At 38.4% G+C, this 24,498-nt stretch overlaps 1 protein-coding gene across 2 annotated transcripts in view; it reads left to right on the top strand.

Moving 5' to 3' along the window:
- Positions 1–2,480: 2,480 nt before the first annotated feature.
- The window catches only part of PPARGC1A (PPARG coactivator 1 alpha), a 111,783-nt gene continuing 89,765 nt past the window's right edge, over positions 2,481–24,498 (top strand). Inside the window, exons 1-2 of one of the 2 annotated variants that reach the window (XM_010362992.2) lie at positions 2,481–2,576; positions 21,576–21,755. In XM_010362992.2, the coding sequence (XP_010361294.1) occupies positions 2,532–2,576; positions 21,576–21,755 (225 nt within the window). In that variant the 5' untranslated portion in view covers positions 2,481–2,531. Of the gene's footprint in view, positions 2,577–16,394; positions 16,569–21,575; positions 21,756–24,498 lie in introns of those variants that run through there. The other variant, XM_010362991.2, reaches the window with a different exon arrangement.

The following is a 24,498-nucleotide window of genomic DNA, read 5'->3' on the forward strand; positions in this document are numbered from 1 at the left end:
GGCTTACTGAAATCTCTACCTCCTGGGTTCAAGCGGTTCTCCTGCCTCAGCCTCCTGAGTAGCTGGGATTACAGGCATGCACCACCATGCCAAGCTAATTTTTGTTTTTCAGTAGATACAGGTTTTCACCATGTTGACCAGGCTGGTCTTGAACTCCTGATTTCAAGTGATCCTCTCACCGTGACCTCCCAAAGTGCTGGGATTACAGGCATGAGCCACTGCATCCGGCTGAAAAACATCTTTATAATAAGATTTTTCATGTGGTCATAATATGTGTTTTACTCTGGCCTTTGTTTGGAATTGCTATCTTCAAAAGGAGTCTTCATTTCATTTAAAGAGAAGGGTGGCATTATAATAACTGTTTCTTCTCCTTGGGGGTGTGCTTCAATGACCTGAATCAGACACCCCAAGTTAACTGTAAAGGTTGATCTGCAAAGAATAGTGCACTCTTTTAAATGATATGTCAGATCAAATTTAGAGACACTTGTTGTAAGGCTTCTTTTGATCAGAGCAGGGTGCCATGTGTTGGCTGTGCTCATCTTTGAGTCCTGCCTTTTCTTAATTTCCCTGGTGGTTTTAGCTGGATGTGTGTGGTGTTTTTATCTTCCTGCTGAACATGAAGCTGTGGTTCCCTTCTGATTTGTGAAGAGACTACTAGATGTCTAAGTTATGCGACTGTTAAGTGCAAACAAAAAATGCTATTTTTCTGCATAGCCTGATCGTTAAGAACAACATTAAGAACAACAGTTTGAAGTCAAATAAGACTGTCTTGAAGTTTCTGGTCTCCCATTACAAGCTTTTTGTCTTTAGAAAACTTACTTCACCTCTCTCAACTTCAGTGATTTTATCCTTAGAATCAGATTAGTAACAATACTTACTCCTACTGTTAGTGTAAGGATTAAATGAGATAATCTACAGAACTACTCAGCACAGCATTTGGCATACAGTAAGCATTCACTGAATGCTGGATGTTATTTCTGTATTACTATTTTTATTTTTATTCTAGCCCCCAAATCTGTGAACTACAAACTTAGAGAAGCAGAGAAGGCTGCATTCATAAAGGTGAAGAAGAATAGGGAGACTAAAGAGGACCTGACTTCATTTTCCATTCCTTAGACTTGTTTATTACAGTTGTAGGTCACCATGGAAACTTTCAGGATTAAGATGGCATTATTGAGTTAAGCATTCAATGAACACCTCAGGGAAGGAAAGCCATAACATGTATGCATGCCATAAGTAGTTTTCAAATGAAAGGGTCATCTGGGGGCGAAGAGTGGATGGCAGTTATTGACCTCCTTGTCTGACATCATTTCCAGAATCCACAGAGAATCAGGATCAAGAGTTGAAAGTGTGATCATGTCTCTGTGTTTGGCCTTTTGTGGACCATTCCATAAAGTTGTCAATAGCTATGGCCAGAATTTCAAAATGGGAAGCTGCTCTTTACATACCAGGGAGTAGGGCTTTCTGAAATAGATTCTGAAGTCGAAAAGAACTCTGAGTGTTTTCTGAGAAGGGTTGACCTCCTTTCATGCCACTTACTGTGAATTAAAGCTGCGAGGGAGAACTAGTTTGGGCATGTGGTACAGCACTTAGCGCCACCGCTGCCAGGGAACAAGATTTGTGTTTCTAAGGAGATACAACAAAAAGGAGAATGCTTTAAGAGCCAGCGGCTGTCAGAGTGTAAAAGTATCTATGTTCAGAAAGGGAAATAGAAGCTGAATTAAGTAATTTTATACACACGTTACGGGGTGCCCTTCTGTGAGTAATTCTTAAATTCAAAAGCAAATAGTTGTGACCACAAAGGGCTTAGTACATCTCAGCTGATTTTAGCTCTCAGACTCCAACTGGATATGATTGGTATTGACCTGCTCTGTGCATGTGATTTTAAGATGGTCTGACTCTTGTCTGTCATTCTGTTGGGTTGTATTAATAACAGGGGACAAAGGGTGACATAGTCCAATAAAGTTTTGAGCAGCCACTTGACAACGTATTCCAAATAAAAGAGAGGAGGAAAACCCTAGCTCTACCAACTGGGACCATAAAACAGAGTCTTCTACACCCTCTTTAATGCCAATATTAACCGGTTTGCAAATGTTTAGTCAGTTATGGGTATGGATGGATGTCCTGAATGGGTTCCTGGGATAAAGTATCATCACAGAACAGAAATCACAGGGAGAGCGCACCAAGGAAAAATTACAGTACTGCTATATTTACTTAGTGCCTCTGCACTAGGGTTTTATTTTCCACAGTTGGAAAGGGAACCACCTGTCTCAACTGCTGATGTCAGAGAGCTCCCTCGAGACACAGGGCTGCTGGAAGGCACATGATACTGTACATATTTGCTCTTACGTTCGTATCTGGCTAAGATTGGGTTTCAGATTTGTACCCTATTGTGGAGTTCATTTAGCAGTGACTCTCAGGTGCCCTCCCACGTCACCGTGCCCTTGTGAATTAAAAAGTGGCCTGCCGAAGCCCTTGTTGTGAGTGTTCCCTCATCTCGCGATGCCAGTATTTGCACTGCAGTAAAATGAATGACACACATGTTGGGGTTATCCTCTATGGATTCAGTTTTGAAAGTGAGTATCAGGAGGCATTATCTCTGCACCTAGGAGGCTTTATGCTATTGGTAGGTGGGGTTTTGTTTTATTTATAGTGATGAAGGCTTTTAAAGATACATATATGTGTGTATACCAGATTTGGAGGTTTTGTATGTGGATTGCTAAACAGACAAAAAAAAATTTAAAAAGAGAGATAAGTATGTAGCATACTTCATTTTTTTTTTTTTAAAGCTGTTCATTTGTCAGCGTGGATAATTTGTTGTAGAGTGAATAAAATGCCTAATTTGGAAAAACTGGATATTATGACCATGCATTTCAAGTGATCTAGTGCATTCTTTTTAGTTTTTATTTTTATTTTTAAAGATTTTTGGAGTTGTGTAATCCACTGCTCCAGTTTTCTGGAGGAGAATTCGGCGTTTTAAATGTAGCTCCTTAAGGAAATGTGAGGACCACCGTGTTGCACGACTCCAGGCACTCATAGTCAAGAACTCACACTTAAACGATCCTGCTGGCTATGTGTGCAATCTCCAGAAATATGGTGCCCTCAACATTACTCAAATGTTATGTAAAAGTAGAGTTGTTACCAACAATTGCAGGAGGCTTGCTGTTAGTGAAGTTGTTCATTATTTTAATAATGCCATGCATCTCCATTTAAATATCTTCACCAACTGCAAATTATATGGTTATTACACAAAATAGGTGGAAAACAGAGTCTGAGGGTGTAAATTACATTCTTGGGCCACATCAAATCAATTTCCTTTTAGGGATAAGAACCCGAGTTCTTAATTCCCAGCCGTCCTATGATGCACACCTTCAATTAAATTTATATTGGAAATGATGCTTGATGTTTTTTTCTCAAGTCCTAAAAATAGAGTAAATAGGATGGGCTAAGACCCCTTGGTTCATCTAATCTTCCCCCCAGTGTAGGATTTTCCTATGAACCATTAAAAGTGTTATAATATATGATTGATATTAATTAGTTTTCTGTAAAGTACTGCACTCCTTAACATGAACTGAACTAGAAATAAATATATTACCATGAATTAAGATTTTATTAGTTGCAAAGAAGAATTGGATGAAGGCACCTATGTGAAATCCTAAGTACAGGCGTCAAACTGAATTAATGCCAGCACTGCCTTGAGATTAATTTGAGTACTGAATAAGAAATAGTATACCATAACATAACTGTGTTTACTGAATCATTCTTGGCATCAAAAACTAAAGCTACATTATAAATGCAACAACAGGCTTTTCTCCCTTGGAAGAGAGAGGCGGGTGCATTTTGTAATTAAAGTGAATGTTACCCTCTGAAAAATGCCTCTCGTCCCTAGGAAGGAAACAGCCTTCTTGAGAACCCTGCATCCTTGTATATATCTCAGACTTTGCATACTTGGTGTTGCTCTGGCCATCTTCTGCATCCTAGAGTATAGTCAGCTCTATTTTCCACTCACTTTATGTATTTTCATCTTATTACTCTGTATATGTTTTGGAAAAGATGTGGAGGGTGCTGAAAAGTTTTATGGGATTGCCCCAGGGATGTTCTAGAAGGGATTGCTGATTTTATAGGGAGAATGGATTGTACAGCATTCAATACAGGGCCATGCAGACTGAGGCCTGCGAAGTCCTGAGGATCACTTTTTACAGATTGTGATGTGAGTAGCGCCCCCTGGAGTTGTGCATTGCTGTGGCTCTGCTCTACTTTCCCTTAATGATTCTGAAATTTCCTGATTTTATAAATTTTATATGCATCTATGATATAGGTTACTTGCAGACCAAATGCAAAACTTTAAAGTTAAATAGGAATACTAGGCACATCACACATCTAATTTTAAATTGTATAGTAACTACATTTTTATTTTTTTATTTTATTTTATTTTATTTTTTGAGACGGAGTCTCTCTCTGTCACCCAGGCTGGAGTGCAGTGGCCGGATCTCAGCTCACTGCAAGCTCCGCCTCCCGGGTTCCCGCCATTCTCCTGCCTCAGCCTCCGGAGTAGCTGGGACTACAGGCGCCCGCCACCTCGCCCGGCTAGATTTTTGTATTTTTTTAGTAGAGACGGGGTTTCACCGTGTTAGCTAGGATGGTCTCGATCTCCTGACCTCGTGATCCGCCCGTCTCGGCCTCCCAAAGTGCTGGGATTACAGGCTTGAGCCACCGCGCCCGGCCAGTAACTACATTTTTAAAAAGGTAAATTTAATTTTAAAGTCTTTGACTTAATATATTCAAAATATTATATTGACAAATGACTCTAAGTTATTAATGAAATATTTTACATTCTATTTTTCGTATTCAGATTGAAATTCCAGGTATATTTTATATCTATAGAAGTCTCAATTTTTGTGTGGACACATTTTAAGTTCTCAGTAGCCATATATGTGGCTAGTGGCTACTGCATTGGCTGGCATAGTTTTGGACTTAGATAGCAACTTGCCAGCATTTTACTACACAGAAAATTGCTTTAAAGAAAAAAAAAATACCTTAAATGTCAAAGATAAAATATAACATATCCTTTATGCCATTTATCAATTTAAGAAGCGATTATGTGATTGATCACAAATTTGCGAGAAGTGTGAATGCTAAGACAATTTAGATGATAGGCTGCTGGTGGCACAATGAACTTACCCACATCCTGCTGATTGGTCCATTTTACAGAGCACTGATTAAAAAAAAAAAAAAAAAAAAAAAAAACAATGAACTTTATATTGAATTGTTTTGTTCCTGTGGCTTTGTTTTCCATTCTTCCCTCTGTGTGTATTTCAGATATCATCATTTAAAACACAATTTGATACTTTGTGGTTCCTCTCATTGTCCCAAACTCATGCTTTCTTGTCAGTTTTCATGCACCATATGAATGTCTTATTTCTTTTTTGTTTGTTTGTTTGAGACGGAGTTTTACTCCCTTGCCCAGGCTGGAGTGCAGTGGTACAATCTCGGCTCACTGCAAGCTCTGCCTCCCACATTCAAGCGATTCTCCTGCCTCAGCCTCCCAAGTAGCTGGGACTACAGGCTCCTGCCACCATGCCCAGCTAATTTTTGTATTTTTAATAGAGACCAGGTTTCATCATATTGGTCAGGCTGGTCTCGAACTCCTGACATCAGGAGATCTACCCACCTCAGCCTCCCAAACTGTTGGGATTGTAGGCGTGAGCCACCACACCCAGCTGGATTTCTTAACAGAAATTCTTGAAAGACTTTTGGCTCAAATAACATTGTGGCCAGCTTAATGGAAACAAAAATTGTTTTCTCCACTTGCTGCTTCTGGTCTCTTTAGAGGTAGTGCCAGCTCAAGACTGGTATGAGGCTGGTTTTTACTTTTCTTTAGGTAAGTAGAGAAACAAACAACCACCTGGCAATCCTACAACTTGTGATAACACTGTCCCTCATAGAAAGTCAACTTACTATAGGACTTAAAGAGAACGTCTGATGTGCTTGGTTTCCAAATCTTTATTTTTCTTAGGTGAGGAAGGCAGGTGAAGAGCAAACACTTGCATCTACTCTAATGTTGCTTGATTTTACATTGAGTTTTAAGTAGTCAAACATGAATGGCAGGCATCATTATTGAGTAGCCATTATATGCCAAGCACTTGGCTTATATTCATTTTCTTTAACCTTAACATGAGCCATGTAAAATAGGCATTTCTATTTCCATTTTTGTAAATGAAGTGCTTGAGGTTCAGATAGTTTAGGTGACATCTTGAGTTCCTACAGATAGATCGTAAGTAACAGATCTACATTGTCTGACTCCAAAGTCCATGCTCTCGGAGAAGAGGGACACATATTCGGAGCAAGTCAATAATGAGTTTTGAACCAAGAGAAAAGACTAACATTTTAGAGTTGTAGTTCTTTCACTTCACTTATTCAAGAAATAAATACAGAGAATATGTAATCCCATTTCATTTTTTGATAGAAGAGGAAATAGATTAAGAAAGTTAAAGTGGCTTTGTCCAAAGTCAGACAAACAAACCTAGACATCAAGTCCTTTGAGTCCTGCTCCAAGGCTGTTTGTCTGAGTGGTTTAAGGGTCCCTTTAAGGAGGTAAGTTGGACGTTGGGAATCTTTTTTTGTGACAGGCTGCAAACTTCAAAAATGTGTGGTACAGAAACTTTATTTCTCTTTCTTTTCTATGCATTTTAAACTTGTTATCGAAGTATATGATACTGAAAAGTACATATATCATAAGAGTTTAGCTCAGTGAATTTTCAGTAACAATGTACCCATGTAACCAGCACAGACAGCAAGAAAGAAACCCTAACTAACTTCCTGGAGCCTCTTCCCGCTTGACTGTGGTGCTCCCTGCCCTGCCCCAAACCACTACCCAGGGCAACCTCTCACCTGATTTGCAGCCACCTAAGTTAAATATCTGTTTCTGTGCTTTATAGAAATGGAATCATAACGTATGCACCTTTCATGTGTGTCTGGCTTCTTTTGCTTCACATTACATTTCTGGGATTTATCTACATTTTGGTGTGTAGCAGAAGTTCATTAATTCTCATTGATATATTTGGCCATACTTTCAAGTATAAAATCCCTAACAAACATAGTACTGTAAGTGGAATGAATAGGTTGATTTCATATTAATTACTGGTTAAATTGCTTTTTTCCTAGAAAATTATTAGCTATAGTTTTGTGTGATTTGGGCTAAAACAAAATAACAAAGCTGAAATATGGTGCATCAGCAGTTACAAAGCATAGCACAATGCAGGATATCACCCCTGTCCTGTGGTTTTTACGTAATATGTGACATTGAATGACGTCATAGAGAAGACAAAGAGAGCACACAAGCTGAACATACCCACAGGAGTGCCCTAGGTAGGTGTTCCCACTTAGTGGCTTTGTATGGCTGTGCAAAATGTTAGGTGTGGCCCATTTTTAGGTGGCCTGCATGCAAATGGATCTACTAACATGGATAGTAGAAAGTTCCACCTCAGGGGCTAGGCGCGGTGGCTCACACCTGTAATCCCAGCACTTTGGGAGGCCAAGGGGGGTGGATCATCAGGTCAGGAGTTTGAGACCAGCCTGAACAACATGGTGAAAACCCATCTCTACTAAAAATACAAAAAAAAAAAAGTTAGCCAGATGTCATGGCGCGTGCCTGTAATCCCAGCTACTCAGGAGGCTGAGGTGGGAGAATAGCTTGAATCCGGGAGGCAGAGGTTGCAGTGAGGTGAGATTGCGCCACTGTATTTCAGCCTGGGCAAAAAAAAAAAAAAAAAAAAAAAAAGTCCACCTCAGGAATTGTTAAAGATTTTTTTGTTTTGTTTTGAAAAGTGGTAGGGAAAGAATTTACTCTGATCATCTGCTTGGCACAAAGTACAATCTGGACCCTTTAAAGAATAATAGAGGTTTTGCCTTGTTTAAAATGGGTCTCTTGTCAACCTCTTTTTGCAGATTGTCTCACAGGCACAGAATCAAGGTTTCTTATGTTAGTTTTCTTATTACTTCTTCTTCCTAGTAGCAGGAAAATGTGAATGTAATGCCAGTGAATACTGCTAGTGAGAACCCAGCATCGTGTGAGAATAGCTGGGGGTTTATCAAGGCATTGTCCTGACTGAGGTTTATCATTTACCTGGTCATCTTTTCCTTACTCCTATGTCATCAGTGCTCCCTCTCCAAATTTTCTGGTAGAGAAGTTAGTTTTCCTATGACTGATTCATTCACTCAACCTTAAAGGAAAACCTCCAAGCTGGTTGGTTTTAGATGGCACCAAAGCATACATCTTCTGTCTCTCACTCAATAGAGTTGTATGTACAAAGGAAACAGTTGAAAAGGAAACGCTGTCCTGTGATATGGCCTTGGTTTAATACATTTGCTAATACTGTTATGGTAAAATATTAGGCATATGACCTTTTTTCCTCCCTTCACACCCTACATTAATATCTCAGCTGATACCTTCTAAATTAAAAATATGTACAATCTTTTACCAAATATAATGAGCTTTTTATTTAAGGAGGGTCTTCTGGTATTAGGCGGAAAGGATGTTACTTTAAACTCGCATTTCCTTAGCTGCTGTAGACCTTATTCTTATGTACAAAACCCTGAATATAATATCTATCCTCCTTTCTAAATCTTCTCTCTCTGGGTGATACCATTTCTAAATCACATGTAGTGACTACCACATCAGTTGTGTAGTTTTCACACTTGCTGTGCATGCAGGGACTCGGTCTTACATATGACTCGTGCTACTTTCCAGAATTAATGATAAACAAGATGAAAGCCAGCTGCTTCTCTGGGCAGCTACCTGAACTTTGTAAGAAACACAGGTCTCTAGGAAGCTGAGCTTCTCAGAGCCAATACCCGTGGTTGAAAGTATTATATTTCACAAGTTCTCTGGCATTCTTTTTCTAGAATGGTTGAGTGGTTAAATATCTGTATTGCAAGGAAAATGATGAAGCTGTGCTCTTTCAGCAACACTGAGCACCAGTTGCCTTTCTTGTACATCATCTCTGATTTCCAGTGTCTTTGTGAAACGAGACATTTGGATTCACGCTATGCAAAGAAGTCTTCCTGAGTTGTCTGTCTCTGTCAAGACAGGCACATCACTGCATTTTAGATCTGGCAAAGATCTTTGATTTAATTGAATCTGGCCATCTTTGTTGACAGATAAGGAAACCGAAGCTCAGTATCATTACATGAACCACCCAAAGTCGAATTGCTGGCAAGTGACATAGCTGAATGAGGGCCATGTTCTTCTTATCTTGCATTTTCCTTTCATTTTGGGCTAAATCAAGAGCCTCAAAGTGACTCCACCTGTCAGGTAGACTTGAGCCTCCAGTACTCACCTTAAATCTCGTAAGGCTGGCTGACTTTGGTTTCAACCTGATTACCCCTCTTCTTACAAATATTCTTAATAGTTAAAATAATGAACACCCATGTGTAGGAAGAATGATCTGCAGGCCAAGGAAACTGTGAGAACATGAAATCAGATTGGCTGATATAAAACTTTCGTTCCTATGAATATAGTTGACCTTCCAGGGGAAAGAAAGTGGGTTTTCCCCTCTTGTGAAACTTGAGAAGCCAAAAGTGAGCTTTCTGCCCAAGCACTGGGCTGCAAAATGGCAGCATTTACACAGGTTGTTTCACATTTAGGGATGGGCTGTGTTCCAGAAGTTTACTTGCATGTCACTGGGTTGAAAGTGGGGCTGCATTTTCCTGGTCAAATCAATTTCAGTCATCTCCAATGGAAGCCATGTCTCTAAACACTCTTCCCATAAGCCTTTGCTGGTGGCCCCTCCTTTTTTCCCCAGTTAGTTGATAGACCCTCTTCTTGAGAATTATTCTTACCAGTTTATTCAAACCATTCTTGAAAATATTTACTATTATATAAATGAATGAAGTTTCTTTAACCCCACCCAGGCTAATTAAGATTTTTGAAGAGAAAATTGACTTAACAATTAAATTTCAGATTGAGAAACAAAGGGAAGATGGTAGTGGTGTCTGGGGGACAGTGGTTTTGGTCTACCTCTGAGGCAAGCTAATAGAAGTTGATAGCTTCCTTCTCTCCATAATTCTGGGATTTCTAAGTATACTGCGCACTAACTTCCCTCAGTGTTGCTCATGAGCTTTGCATCCTAAGTGGAGTAGCTGTTTGACTTGGTATGACAGGCAGAAATGGCTTCATTTTAAATATATGATGAATATTTGAGATACAATATTGGGCATCAGGGGCCATTTCTATCTGCTACAATCCCTGTATGTTAAGCAGGCATGGCTTTAGTACTGAATCTCTCTGTTCCTCTCAAAACTGAATAATTCTTCTTCTTCTGAATATGAAAGTCATGCATGTTTATAAGAGAAAATTTGAAAATTACAGAAAAGCACACTCACATAGAGGAACGTAAAAAGTACTTATAACGTCATCAGCCACTACAAACAGCTTGTTATATTTCCCCCTCATCCTCTTCTTCTTTCTCAGGATATATTTTTACAGGTAAACTTTTCATGATTATAGTTTTTTCAAGCCTAATTTTAAACCCTAATATATTTTGAACACTTTCCTATTATGCTATTAAATATATTTTACAACAGATTTTAATAACTTATATATATATATATATATACATACCTCTCTATAATTTATTGAACTAGGTCACTTAATGTTGGACATTCACATTGCATTCAAGTTTTCAATAATGCAAATAATGTTGCATTGGGTATCCTCATATGAAAAATCTTTGTACACATTCCCTTTATTATTGCCTCAGGATGAATTTCTAGAAGTAGGTGTTTTAGGTCTGTGAGGTTTTTAAAAGTTTTAAATACATATTGCCTGCTTGCTCTGTATAAAAATTATACCCAGTATAATCCTACCAGTAGTATCTAATGTCTGTTTTTCGATTGAGCTGCTAAATGTAGAGGTCAGTCCTAGAAGTGGTCTTGGTTAAGGATGTTTTCTCAAAAATCTTGTGTCTAATTGGGCCAGCAAATATAAAGTAAGAGTTTATCTGTTGCCACAAAATTGAACTTAGACCTCAAAGCTAATTGCTTCTTAAGATGAGAATTTATTTCCCTTCTACCTCTCTGACATGTTTGGGATATATATATACATATCAGAGCAAAATTCAAATATCAAAGCACTGGAAAAACCCATAACAGAAACACAAGTCAAATACCCAAAAATCCTTCCAAGACTCTGCCTGGTGGTATTTAAAAAAAGGAAAAGAAAAAAAAAATTGTCTATTTATTGTTACCTTTTGAGACTGTTTGCAAAATATAGTTTTGTTTTGTTTTGTTTCCTTAAGATCGAGAAAAGCTAAGCTAATTAGGACTCAAGCGCTAAAAAATAAGTATCAGGGGAACAGTTTGATTACCTTTCTTTTTTTTTTCAGTTTAACAATTTGTGTACCTCAATTTTTCCTGGCCCTTACTAACTTCAGCTAGTGCAAAGAAAAAAAAATCTTTCTTAGTAAATGAAATGTTATATTGTGTATTGAAATTCAGTGGCACTTTAAATTTTTAAATAGTGCCAAATTTGACAATATGTAATATGCCTTATTCATTTCCAGTTAAAAAAAATTGCTAGATAATCCTATTGAATATTTATCATCTAAATAATCAATAACTCTCTGCATTATAGATAAATTAACCTGGAATAATTAAGGTAAATGAAAATGTAGATTCACAAATACAACAGAATTGAACATCAGACAAAATCAGATTTTAACCACCCTTTTATTGTCTCTTACCTGTGTGCTTAATAAGTACAATTGTTGCTTTATGTTTAGATTAGTCCAATTGACTGCAACTCTGATTAATTTTCATGTTATTTTTTGTTTCAATATGAAAAACACCAAAAGCACATTTTGAAGTCCAAATTAAAATAGAGGCTGACTCAGTTCCATAGAGCTGGTTTTATTGGAGAGGAGAGTTGTTTTGGCTGAGGTTGTCTATCACAACTTGTTTATTAAAAAAAGAAAAATAAATGCTAGGAGACATTCAAGCTGTCTTGATTTTCCTCTAGTTATTTCCTCAAAGCTTCTTTGTTCACATGGACATCACTGTGACATTTTTTGTGGAAAATGAGGTTTAATTTTAAAGTATTTATAGAAGTCTTTGTTATAGCCTATCCTGCTACCAACTTTTGTGTTCTACACAGTCTCTGCTTCTAACCAGAGGCCCAAAGCATGTGTTTAGAAACTGATGTGGGGTATCAGGATCAATTAGTCCCTCTAGGAATTAAAAGCAAGCAATTGAGTGCCTGTTAACAATGATTAACTTTACAAATATTAGTAATTCTAGGCAGGCCCCTTTGCTTTCTGGACGAATGCTCTAGGCAGGCAGCATTCCCAGGAATATTGGTTTCCAGCTATGTGGACTGTCCCTCAGTTATAAAGTTGCCTCCGGGGTCTTTGCTATGGCTTTGATTTGAGGATGATTATTATTCTTATGGATGAAACTTTAGTTCTTTCTAGAAAGGCTTTCAATGATTCGCAAGCTCTTTTCAGCTGCTCTCTAAGCCTTGCCGAGCCTTATTTTTCTCCATTGTAAAATGGGTACACAGGTCATCCTTATTGGATAGTTTGGAGGACCAAATTGATTTAAGATGTGGTATATGAAGTGTTGACCTTAATGTCTAGCCCATATGTGCTCTGCTGTATATGTTTTGCTTTCCACCTTTCTTTCCTGAGAAGTTTCTGCATACATATATTCTTATGTAGTTATTGTATAAATAGTGTGTATGGAAACATTCCCGAGATTGTATTTTCCTGTTCTTTCTTGATTTAGAAAACTAAAGCTATAGTAATTTTCTGCTGTGTGTAAGAGGGAAAATGTACCTATGAACTGTATTCAGCAAACTTAAAATGTTAAAGCTCTTGGTCACCTTTTTATGCCCAGTGATGATACACTGTCAATTTCCTTATGTTATTTGGGAATTTACTAGCAACTTATTGCGGATATCACAGTAGACACATCTCTTATAATATGTATGATCTGAAAGAAGCAGCAGTCTGGTAGTTTTTTGTTTGTTTTGTTAAAATAAAAACTTATAAACTTATAAAGACAAGTGAACAAATATATTTATCCTAATGGCTCTTCTGAAATCACCTATATTCAATATAGACAACAGAACCGGTTGTTTTTGCTATTGTCTGAGGTTTTTGAGTTTGGGGGTTTTAATTTGATTCTAATTTTTAGAAATGGGCAGTTGTCTGAAATATGGAGGGGTGGGAAAAGCCTTCAATTTGGGGTAGGAGTGAGGAGGGAAACCCAAATGTTATACACTTCATTCAACATATTTATTAGAGAATTGAATTATTCTCTTGAGGGTTTTTTTTTCTCTTTGTTAGCAACTCGAGATAGATTCTCCTGCCTCTACTAATATTGAAATCCTGGAAAATGTTAACAGAATTACAGAGGGGAGAAATTATCAGGATGGAATGTAGGCTCTGTGTAGATATGCAACATTAGGGGCACTCGGCAGATGTTAATAAATACCTCTTTCTATTGTTGAGATAAAATGAGTTTGATTTGGGTGTGAACTGCAGTGGTCAATGAAAGGACCTTGTACCTCACCAGGGTGTGTTTTAAGCAGGAGAAGAGGAATCTGGGTGTTGAGCCGAGTGACACTGGTTTTTCATACCAAATTATTCTCCATTTTTAAGGGTTGTCATCCCCTTAAAATTGTAAGCGCTCTTGTGTCCATGTTATATGCTTTCTTAGCAGTCCCTGTGATACATGGCTGTGCACACAGTAAAGTTTCAATATTCCTTGTTGTGTGAAACCAGATACTAGGAAATTTTGGAGATAGAGTTGACGAAGGGGTGAAAGGACGGCTGTGGGTAGAGAGTGAGAGAAATAGTCAAGGCAGAGAGGGAATTAAATATAGAAATGGCCCGGGGAACCAGAAAAAACCAAGGTTGGTGAGCAATGAACAATTTAAGTTCTCCTGAGCAAAGAAAAAAAACTGGACAGAAGAAAAATTTTAATCTGAAGAGTTAATTAACAAAATTATAAAACCTCTAAAACATCCCTCTCATTACAGCTGTAGTTTTAAGATTAAAAAAAAAAAAATAGTGGAAAGCACTCTAATTTGTCCTAAGAATCTATTTAATTTTTATCTGTCCAGTAATAGAAATTTGAGGGGGCAATGCAATATACTGTATTTTATAAGTCCTTTAAATGTTGTTACTTCTGAATTACCGTCCTCTTTGTGATAGTGATAGTGAAGAAAAAACAAGTGTGTTTGAAATCACTTCTGGTTTCAGTGCATGTGCTGATTTGATTTTTTAGAAGTATAATTAGATGGCAAAAAATAAGAAAACCCTAACAATACAATCTGGGCAGGTTAGAATATCAAAAATTATAATGAACCTGTTCCAATGTAAAGAACATCTCTAAAAGATGTGAATAGGTTTTAAAAATATGATGAATATCTAGCATTGGATGAACACAAATAAAAGTATCAGTGAATATCACAGTGGAAGAATCACATGATAATAGTTAATAAACATTGACTCTTCTTGGCCAGGTGACCAATATTATTTCACAGTTGATTGTTAAGGGGAGAGTCAATGACCTTTGTCCTGAATTTTAATAATTTACTGAAGTTTTGCATTAAATCAGAATATAATTGGGAAGAAAATTAGTGTTTCTTTGTGGGGAGTGCAGAGTAATATCACTAATTGCTTGTATAAAAGCATTCCCGAGGTTGTATTTTCCTGTTCTTTCATTAGAAAATTAAAACTATAGTCATTTTCTCCTGTTTGTAAAAGGGAAAATGTGCCTGTGAACTGTATTCAGCAAACTTAAAATGTCAAAGCTCTTGGCCACCTTTTTATGCCCAGTAATGATACACTGTCAACTTCCTGACGTTATTTGGGAATTTACTAGCAACTTGTTGCAGCTATCACAGCACACAAATCTCTTATAATATGGATGGTCTAAAAGAAGTAGCAGTCTGCTGGTGTTTTGTTTCTTTTGTTCTTTCTTTCACTTTAATATTTGAGCAACTTAATATTTAAAATATGTGTTAGGGCAAATCACCATGTTTTTCTGTTTAAGGAGACGGACAATGAAGAATAGGGTATATTAACCTCAGTAGAATTGTGCTTTCCAAATTATGTTTAGATAACTGGGGGGTTGCTTTCAGGTAAATTATTATCAAGTGAAAGAATTGAGCTGATTCTAAAAGTGTATTGGGTTTAACATTTTATGAAAACATGTTTATTCACACAGATACATACATGTGTACATCTCCTGGGAACTTGGAAGGGTTAAGTCAGACCACTGTCATGTTACAGGAAGTGTTTTTCCACTGTATCCAGTACCTTGAGTTTGTTATGTATTCAATATGTAGTGTCATCATAAAACAGTTGCACCTGCATTAGCCCTCATTGTCTCAAGGCACAAGCTGAAAAATAATAGAAAGTAAAGCTCAGGAATTGAATATTTCTGCTAATAGTGTGTTGGTATTTTTCCCTCAGTTCACGGACATTCTTGATTTCAAAACGCAAACTACACAACCCAGGGCACTAGGGTTGGAATTCAATGTTTATTCAAAAAGGCACCCTAAGGCAGTTAGGGAGGAAATGCTACATGTATGAAAAATAGGAGCCCGGAATCTAAGCTGATCTGAGCACAGCAGCAGCGACTGTATTTACTAACACTTGTTTTCTGGGAGCCTATGAAAGAAATGGAAATAATTAGAAGGAAGCTGAAAGGATGGGGTTTTGTGGCTTGTTCTCCTTTTATGGAGCAAAGAAAACTGCAGCAATACTTCGGGAGCTGGTATTCCCTACTGCCATGGGGGCAGCCGAATTCTGGGTGGAGGAGTTTGTTTATACCTTAACAAATACAGCCTATGTTGTTGATTAAACAAGAAAAAAAAAAAAGCCTCATTTGCTGCTTTCAAACACTCCCTCAATGAGAAAATGCCTCATAAAAATGCATCATGTGATAAGCTCTTGCTTTAGTCCCAAACTGAGCTTGAGTCCACTTGGAGATCTTAGAATTAAAGAGTTCTTAGGGAATACACATTTTAGCTAAGAATATAGTGACTCTGTCATGAAACAGGGAGCTTTGCCACTTGCTTGTTTTGGAAGGAAAATAAATTAAAAAAAGATTGCAGGGGATTTTGGTTATTATATGGCCAGGGCTCCGTTTAGAGTCTGTGGCATTCAAAGCTGGCTTTAATCACAGCATGATGCTTGAAGCCTCCAAAAGTCCAAGTGTTTCCTTTCTTTCTTTCTTTCTTTTTTTTAAGCGTTACTTCACTGAGGCAGAGGGCTGCCTTTGAGTGACGTCACGAGTTAGAGCAGCAAGCTGCACAGGGGAAGGGAGGCTGGGTGAGTGACAGCCCAGCCTACTTTTTAATAGCTTTGTCATGTGACTGGGGACTGTAGTAAGACAGGTGCCTTCAGTTCACTCTCAGTAAGGGGCTGGTTGCCTGCATGAGTGTGTGCTCTGTGTCACTGTGGATTGGAGTTGAAAAAGCTTGACTGGCGTCATTCAGGAGCTGGATGGCGTGGGACATGTGCAACCAGGACTCTGAGTCTGTATGGAGTGACATCGAGGTGAGCTGGGGCTGGGCTCGGCGCTGCAGCCAGGACTGACGCTTCCCTCAGATGCTATTATTCCTGTAAGGGGGGATGGGCTTGGGCAAAGAGAAGAGCCAGGAAAGTAGTCCAGGCAGGAGCTTTTAGAAGAGAACCTCAATCTTATCTTAACTCCAATAAGTTTGCTATTTTAAGGTGGCTCTGAGATGCCTTGAGCAAATCAAAGCTTAGCTGCTGTCATCAGTATCTGTTGCAGTTAGAAACTCTTTCCATGTGACTTTGGCACTGTTTCTACTCATATGCAATATTTATGCTCTAAGATATTGATATGAATCAGAAGCTGAAGTCTTTCCAGTGGTGTTTAGTGGCCTGGTTGGAAAAATGCCATTTCTATTTATAATAAGACGAAGATAAAAATATTAAAATGGATGTGTTCAAATATAGTCCCTTTTGACTGTATTCCGGATTTTTTTCCCCCCTCTCTCTCTGTTCATCAGACAGAGAACTTACAAAATCCTAAATAATCCTGCTGGGCTATTTTAGATTGCTTTTCCCACAGAACACAAAACAACGATGCTGCTTCCTTTAAAACTCCTATACGTGGTTGAAAGATTTGGCCAGCGAATAAAAAGAAATGCCTGGCAGTGCAAGGTTTTCCGTTCGCGTCGGTGGCAGGGAAGCCAATGGTTAAATCTTCCTGTACCACGGAGAGCTGCCTGAAGCCGAGAGAGAATAGAGTTTATGCAGGACTGTGTGTGGAGCTGCTCGCTGCTTGTGTAAAAATAGACAGCAATACATCAATTCCACAGTCTCTGCTGGCTGCAATTCATACAGGGGGGAAAATAACGCAAGCAGTTTCCTCGTAATCTCTGGAGTCTAGTGGGGGCGGGGCGGGGGGGGACGGAGGACCTCTGCGTGTTTGCATTCGGCACAATGGAATGTTCTCGGAAGGAAAGTTTGGGCAACTTGGGAAACAAGCGAAACTTTCTGTGGACTCTGGTGAGATGGACTCGAATTGAATTGCATGGAGGATCCCAGCTGCTAACAATGAATCTGGCAAAAGACTGCGAGTGTTTCCTCTGGGTAGCTGGGGGCACGTAGGGTAAGGGGGAGGATCAAGCCCACACGTGATTTGATTAAATAAGATGTCCATGTGGTGCAGCGATACACATCTAAAGTGAAAATAATTTGGCCAAGGCCGTCTGTGAATGCTTTTTTCCTATCTAGTGAGGCATGCCTGGGATTCTTAACTCTTTGCTGGGTTTGCAAATGTTGGCTCCATTTGCCCTCCCTTGCCTTGGTAGATCGTATTTGTGGATTGTAATTGTTATATTGTTCTGATTTCTTGGTAAGGTGGAATAGATACGGATAATTCATATGCCCTGTAGCCATTATGAGTCAGGGTTATAAGTGGCTTCAAAGTCCTAATTGTCTTTGAGTAGCCGGAGTGTCCTGTGGGTGTTTGTCTGGCTGGCACTGTGGGTCTCAGCTGCTGTAGTTTCATTTTCCCATCATGTATTATTCTTGATGCTGTTAGGAGTTGATTGAGGAACTAGATCATATGGAAATAAGGAAGGTTTCTTTTAATCATTGGAATTCCTGCAGTCATTTCCAAATAAGCATCAGAAGCATTTAAAACTGTGGCCTTTAAATTTTTTTCTTAAGGAGGAAAGGTCTTGGCTACTTGTCCAGCCATGGATGGAGTCGCCAGTCGGCTGAGATTGGCCAGTCACTTCTCTGTTACACTATAGGCAGCTAGATGCTAGAAGCTTTGCCTACATGGCAGCGGCTCTGGGAATCACCTCTACCAGTCTAAAATATTACGAGCAGCAGGTAGCGTAGGCAGTTTTCATTTTTTGAATCATTAATGTTTGCTGTCATCCTAAAACGTATTATGCCCTTTTGCACATAATGACAGGGTAGTACATTGGTTAATAAAGGCCTATATCACTAGAGCTACTTGGAGTGCCCCGTGTTTCACAGTTTAATGAAGGTGATATGCAATAAGGTTACTAAGATTGATAGAGACAATTCAAATGACATACACCCTACTAAGTCTGTCATTCTTTACTGCCCCTCTCTCCACCCCCTTTCCCCATCTTGACAATTTTTTTAAGAACCAAGTTTCTTTTTTCATTAATATAATTAATGTGACCAAATCCACTCCTTCTTCTCTCTCTCTTTAAAATTTACCATCAATGGCACAAAAAGCCTCCAAAAGGTTAATGGAGAATTATACTTAATTATAATGATTCATTATCATCAATGCAGTTAAGCTAATTTATTGTCTGCTCCTTAACTAAGAGAAAAGTCTGGTGGGGTGAAATAACATACAATAATTAGCCTTTTGTGTTTAGTGACTGCTTTATCCTCTTAAATCTTATTATAAAATTGAGGCTACAGTTGTGAAATAGCTGTCATAGTTGCAAAGAGGCAGTAGAATGTGTCTGTGTCATTGCAATAAAGCACACCTGTTACAGATGTATAGGGAAACAGTAAATATCAGCATGTCAGATGAGGACAGTTACAGGGCTTGGACTGTTAAGTCTGGCATCGTCCAAAGGCCAAATATAAATTAATAACAGGAACACTTGCTACCACTAATGTGTTTTAGATTAGCAGGATAATGCCACTTTCAGAAGCACAGATTTTATTAGCATGTCAACATTGGCAAGAGCACATGCACTTTTCTCAACCATAACGTAAAAGCAAAATGAGAGAGAGATAGAGAGACAGATAGAGAGAGCAAGAGAGAGCAAGTGAGAGGAAGGAAAAGAATATGTAAATGACAAGATAGCACCAATATAACAAGTTGACCTGGTCTGTTCAATGGTTTTCAAAAGTTATTTAAAAATACATATTTATGGAAGGTTAAAGGGTTTTAAACAAGTCATGCCAAAGAGGGCAGTTAGGGAGAGGGACACCAAAAAGTTGTCCACAAATCAGTATGCCACTTTAGCCTTCCAAAACATGGTTGGTTCCTAAGTTTCACAACAGGAACTTAAGCCGTACGTGGAAAGCCTACATTTTCTTGATTAGTTTTAATTTTGTGTTACTATCTTTGTTGTTCATGTTTTTTAAAAGACTATGCCCCTATAACATCCTAGTGTATCTAGCACCATTGAAAAAGTTCTCCCCCTATCTCTGAATTGGTGACATTGAGGAAAAGTTAAGATAGTGTGTTTGGGCTTGGAGGATCAGCTGTGTGGGCAAGAATGGAGTCTGGAAAGTGTTACACCCACAACCAAATACGAGCATTATGCCAGAATGAGATCTCTTCAGCCCAGCCTCCACTTACTTATATGCCTTGTCAAGTATACTGAGCTGTTAAGTTTGGGCTAACTCAGATAATAAAAGGAAAGACCAATAAAATGATAAGGAAAGAGTTTTGATGGCGAGGACGGCCCTTTCCTTGCATTCCCTTGTGCCTGCTGCCAGGGATCTCATTGGGGCCCAGTGGTCTTAGAAAAGGATGGCAATGATTTTCAGTCTCCCCTCATCCTCCCCTTACCAACTGCTGACTCCATTACCCAGTACTTACTTCTCAGCATGTTGCTTTTGATCACGCTGCTGCATATGACCTGTGTAATGTGGCCTGCTAGGAATCCCTGCCAGGGATAACAGGGGTGCTTGAGAAAGAAAATCTGCATAAGACTTACTTCATTCAAAATGTAAATGTCAAGGTGCATCTTTCATTTTATGCCTAACTGCTGCCTGGATGTGAACAATTCCACAGCATCTCTCCCGACCTTGGAAGGCAGGGCCACGAGGGTGCTGTGTCAGTGTGTGCCTCCTGATTGAGACACCCCTACTCACAGGTGGATGAAGTTCTTACTGTTCTGGCAATGCCAGACCCCTGCGATAGGAGTTCCTGCAGTGTTCTTTACTGTCTGCAGACTGACATTAGCAGTTAGGTAGCCAATTCAAGTTTAGGAGGCCACCTCATTGGTAAGGGGAGTCCACTTGCCTCCAAAAGCCCCATGGTAAAACAGTTAAAAAGACTGTCTAGTTCATGTAAGGGGATGAAATACTTTGACAATCTAAAATAATCTTGGTAATAAGCAGCCCAGCCATGGTAGAAGATATTTTAAACCTCTCAATATATAGAAATTATTTTGAAACTCTAAACAGAAATAGTTATTTTGAATTCACGTAAAGCACAGTTTAGATATGCATAAATAATGAACAAAATACACTGATGGTATGCTCTTGTGAGTTTTCTTTTCCGGGTACTAGATGATGCCAACCATACACACACACACACACACACACACACACACACACACACACACACACCCCTTGCAAGTTACATACAAAAGCCATATAGAAAAAAAATTATGATTTTTGTCCTTCATCTTAAGGAACTTGCTTTTGCCTTTAAGAATGAAGTCCAGAAAGTCATGAAGAGTCAAATAAGAGTAAATGATTTAAATAACAAAATTCAGGAGAATCACAGATGAGTCAAAGGGCTTTGCATCATTAGTTGCTAAATGAATTATATGGATTATAATGCTTAAAAGGAGTGTAAATGGAGAAAATTTTTCCTAGTGTAGTTCCTTTGTTCTTTTTCCATTTAGCAATAGTTTATTGAGTGTCTATGATGTAAGATAAACTTTCCAAGGTAAAATCAAGTTTGTCTTATGGTTAACCATAAGACACTTTAAAACTTTGGAAGCAGTAACTATCAAACAGGTACCAAGGATTTTGTACAAAGAGGTACAAAAATTTCTAGTTGATTTCTGGGTGGAAGAATCAGAGAAAGCTTCATGGAGCATGGTATTTACCATGTATTTGGAGGTAGAATTTTGGATGGAATAAAGCAGGAAAATTATCCTTCAAGAGCCAAGTGAGTAAAGATTTTAGGATGTTTTTCCTGGTGACTAAGGTGCCAGAAACTAGCTTTGGTAGTGTCGTTGAATTAACTAGGCTTAATTCCTATCACATGCTATTGCAGTTTAACAAATTCCTGTGGTTAATGGAAGCTTTTTTTAAATTTTTTTATTTTTTTTTTTCTGCCGCCTGCAGTGTGCTGCTCTGGTTGGTGAAGACCAGCCTCTTTGTCCAGATCTTCCTGAACTTGATCTTTCTGAACTAGATGTGAACGACTTGGATACAGACAGCTTTCTGGGTGGACTCAAGTGGTGCAGTGACCAATCAGAAATAATATCCAATCAGTACAACAATGAGCCTTCAAACATATTTGAGGTAAGGACATCCTTTGGAAAAATTAATTTTTCATTGACTTTGGCTTGGGCGAGAGACTAACATGGTAACAGGCCTGAACATATAATGTGTCCTTACTTTGCTATCATCAAAAGACTTTTCATCACAGTTACGTACTTTCTAATTTATGGAAAAACAGTGTTTGGAAAACAAATGGTTTATTTTTATTTTTATTTTTTTAAAGATTTAAGGGACTAAGAATCAACAACTGTGAGTGAGTTAAACTATGTTGAAATACTAAAGGGTTGTGAAAGGTTAGTGACAAAGAAGAACAAAAGTCTAAACCTGTTTATTCCTGTCTATTTCCCACAGAAAGAATGAGCAATAAATGGTACCTCATATAAATTAATAAATAAGAAGGCCTTTCTTTTTAACCAAGGGGGTAGATGTCTACCTTTATTTGCTTTACTAATTAGGTGAGCTCTTTTGATTATTATTATTAATCATATTTTTGGTGCATATCTCTAATTTCTTTATAAAATGGGAATTTCTAAACCTGACCAATCTACTGTGTACTTATAAATCAGTCAAAATTCATTTACTTTTCAGTAGCGAGAATTATCTCCGTGACTCCGGACTCTTATTATAAACCTACCCTATAATAAAGAATGTTAATCTATTCCTATTAAAGTGTTACTCTGAGAAAAGAAATTCTTTCCCACAAGATCAGTACTCATTTACTTGAAAATACGTGACTTTTTATAGGAACAAACATTTAGTGAGTACTCTGGCAAGTGAATTAAATGAAGATTGACAAATCAGCTGGTTTTCTTTATCACAACTGCCAGTGCCATCATCGTCATCATTATCTAATGCTTTCTGAGCACCTAGTATGTGCTGGACTTTTCTTATTCACCCGCAAAGACATTTCTTATACTGCCATGTTATTTGGTTGAAATCCGAGTCTTAAGAAAGCCAAGTCTAAAATATTAATTGAGTTTTTCTGGAACCCAACATGCAATACATGCTGAATAAATGTTTGTTGAATCATGAGTGAATGATGAATATATTAATGTTGATAACAATAATAGTCATGACAATAATGGCCAACATTTTGGTATACTCATGCTTAATATATGTCATCTCACATATCCTTGAAAACAACCTATTGTTAGGTCCTATTATTATCATTTCTGTTTGACATATGCAGACACTGAAATTCAGAGAGGTTATTTGATTTTCCCCAAATCACACAGTTGACAAGAAAGACCTGGGATTTGAACCCCAAATTTATCGGACTTCAAAGTTTATATCCTTGATTAAAAATAGAGAACCCATGAATTTGGGTGACAGCCATCCTTTACAAAGGCATATCAAGCTGCTTCTTTGCTCAATATATTTAAAAATAGAACAGAATCTTTCCTTTCAGTGTGGGTTGGCATGGAGGTACAGTTAGCTAGTGAGCTGAGACGGCTGTAGGTTCTGCCGACGGTTGAGATTTGGTAATACCTCTGGGGATTAAGTGGGTTTTAGAAGAATGCTTAAGGTGGTAGAGTTTGGACTGGGGAGACAGAACAAGGTGGAGGAAACACTGAAGGTTGTGGTTAGTTCTACTTTCCCAGGCTTCTCAGCCGGGTCTTAGAAAGTTCATGTGAGGACTTGGCCAGTTAGAACTGGTAAATTGAACATTCCTCACTCAGTACACTTGTCAGGTTACAGGCCCATTCTAAGTCATGCTGCATTAAATAAACAGTGCTTTAAAAAATGTCCATCTCCATACACCTCTTATCTAAAAATCAGCTATTCCATATCAGATGAATGCCATGCATTTTGTAGAGGCTAGAGAATAACTTAGAGGTAGGGGGAGATGGCATAGGAGTCAATGCCTCTCTGATGGGCTACTTTAAAAAGAATTCCAACGTTCTCCATAACCTTTATGTCCCTGTATTTTGTGTTGTGCTATTTGTGAGAGGTACTTCACATTTATACCTTCAGGAGTCTTGGTTCAGCATCTAGTTAATTATCTACATGTAGGTGCTTAACATATGCCATACCACCCTTTTTGTCTCCCCGTATCATATTCTATGCTCATAAAATTATTTTCAGCACTCTAAAACAGAAGGTTCATGTAATTTAGTCTCTCATTAGGTCATTTTAAACCAATGATTCTCAACCAAAGGCAATTTTGGTCCCCACCCCACACCCCAATTCAGGGGACATTTGACAATGTCTGGGGGCATGTTTGGTTGTTACCACTGGGGACAAGGGGATGCTACGAGCATTTACTGAGTAGAGACTAGAGTCAAGGGATGCTACTAAACATCCTACAGCATGTAGGACAGCTCCCACCACAAAAAATGATTCAACCTCCAATGAAAAAAGCACTGAGGTTGAAAAACCCTGCTTTTAAATAAAGTCACAAACTTCCCCTTTATAAATTACTAATGATTTATTGGTCAGATTTCTGAAAGAAGACATAGTAAGGTACTGGATATAAAGAATGAGAAGTCATATAACGGTATTGGGATGCCTGGGGCTCCAGGACTAATATGTCAGGTATTCTCTTAGTGTCAGAGGGCAAAAGTGACTGTTTAGGTAACTTCCCATAACAGTTTTTTCTGACGTCACAAAGCCCGTTCTTTATCTAGGCAAAGGGTAAGGTCATATGTGGCAATGCCGTTACCAACAGCAGCAGCTTCAGGAGCATTTGTCTGGCGTGAGGACGCCTCCACTCTTTGCCCTCTAGTGATAAACTCAGGAATCTTTTCTATAATGCGAAAGGAAA

Source organism: Rhinopithecus roxellana, chromosome 2, assembly GCF_007565055.1.
Source record: "Rhinopithecus roxellana isolate Shanxi Qingling chromosome 2, ASM756505v1, whole genome shotgun sequence".
NCBI lineage: Eukaryota > Metazoa > Chordata > Mammalia > Primates > Cercopithecidae > Rhinopithecus > Rhinopithecus roxellana.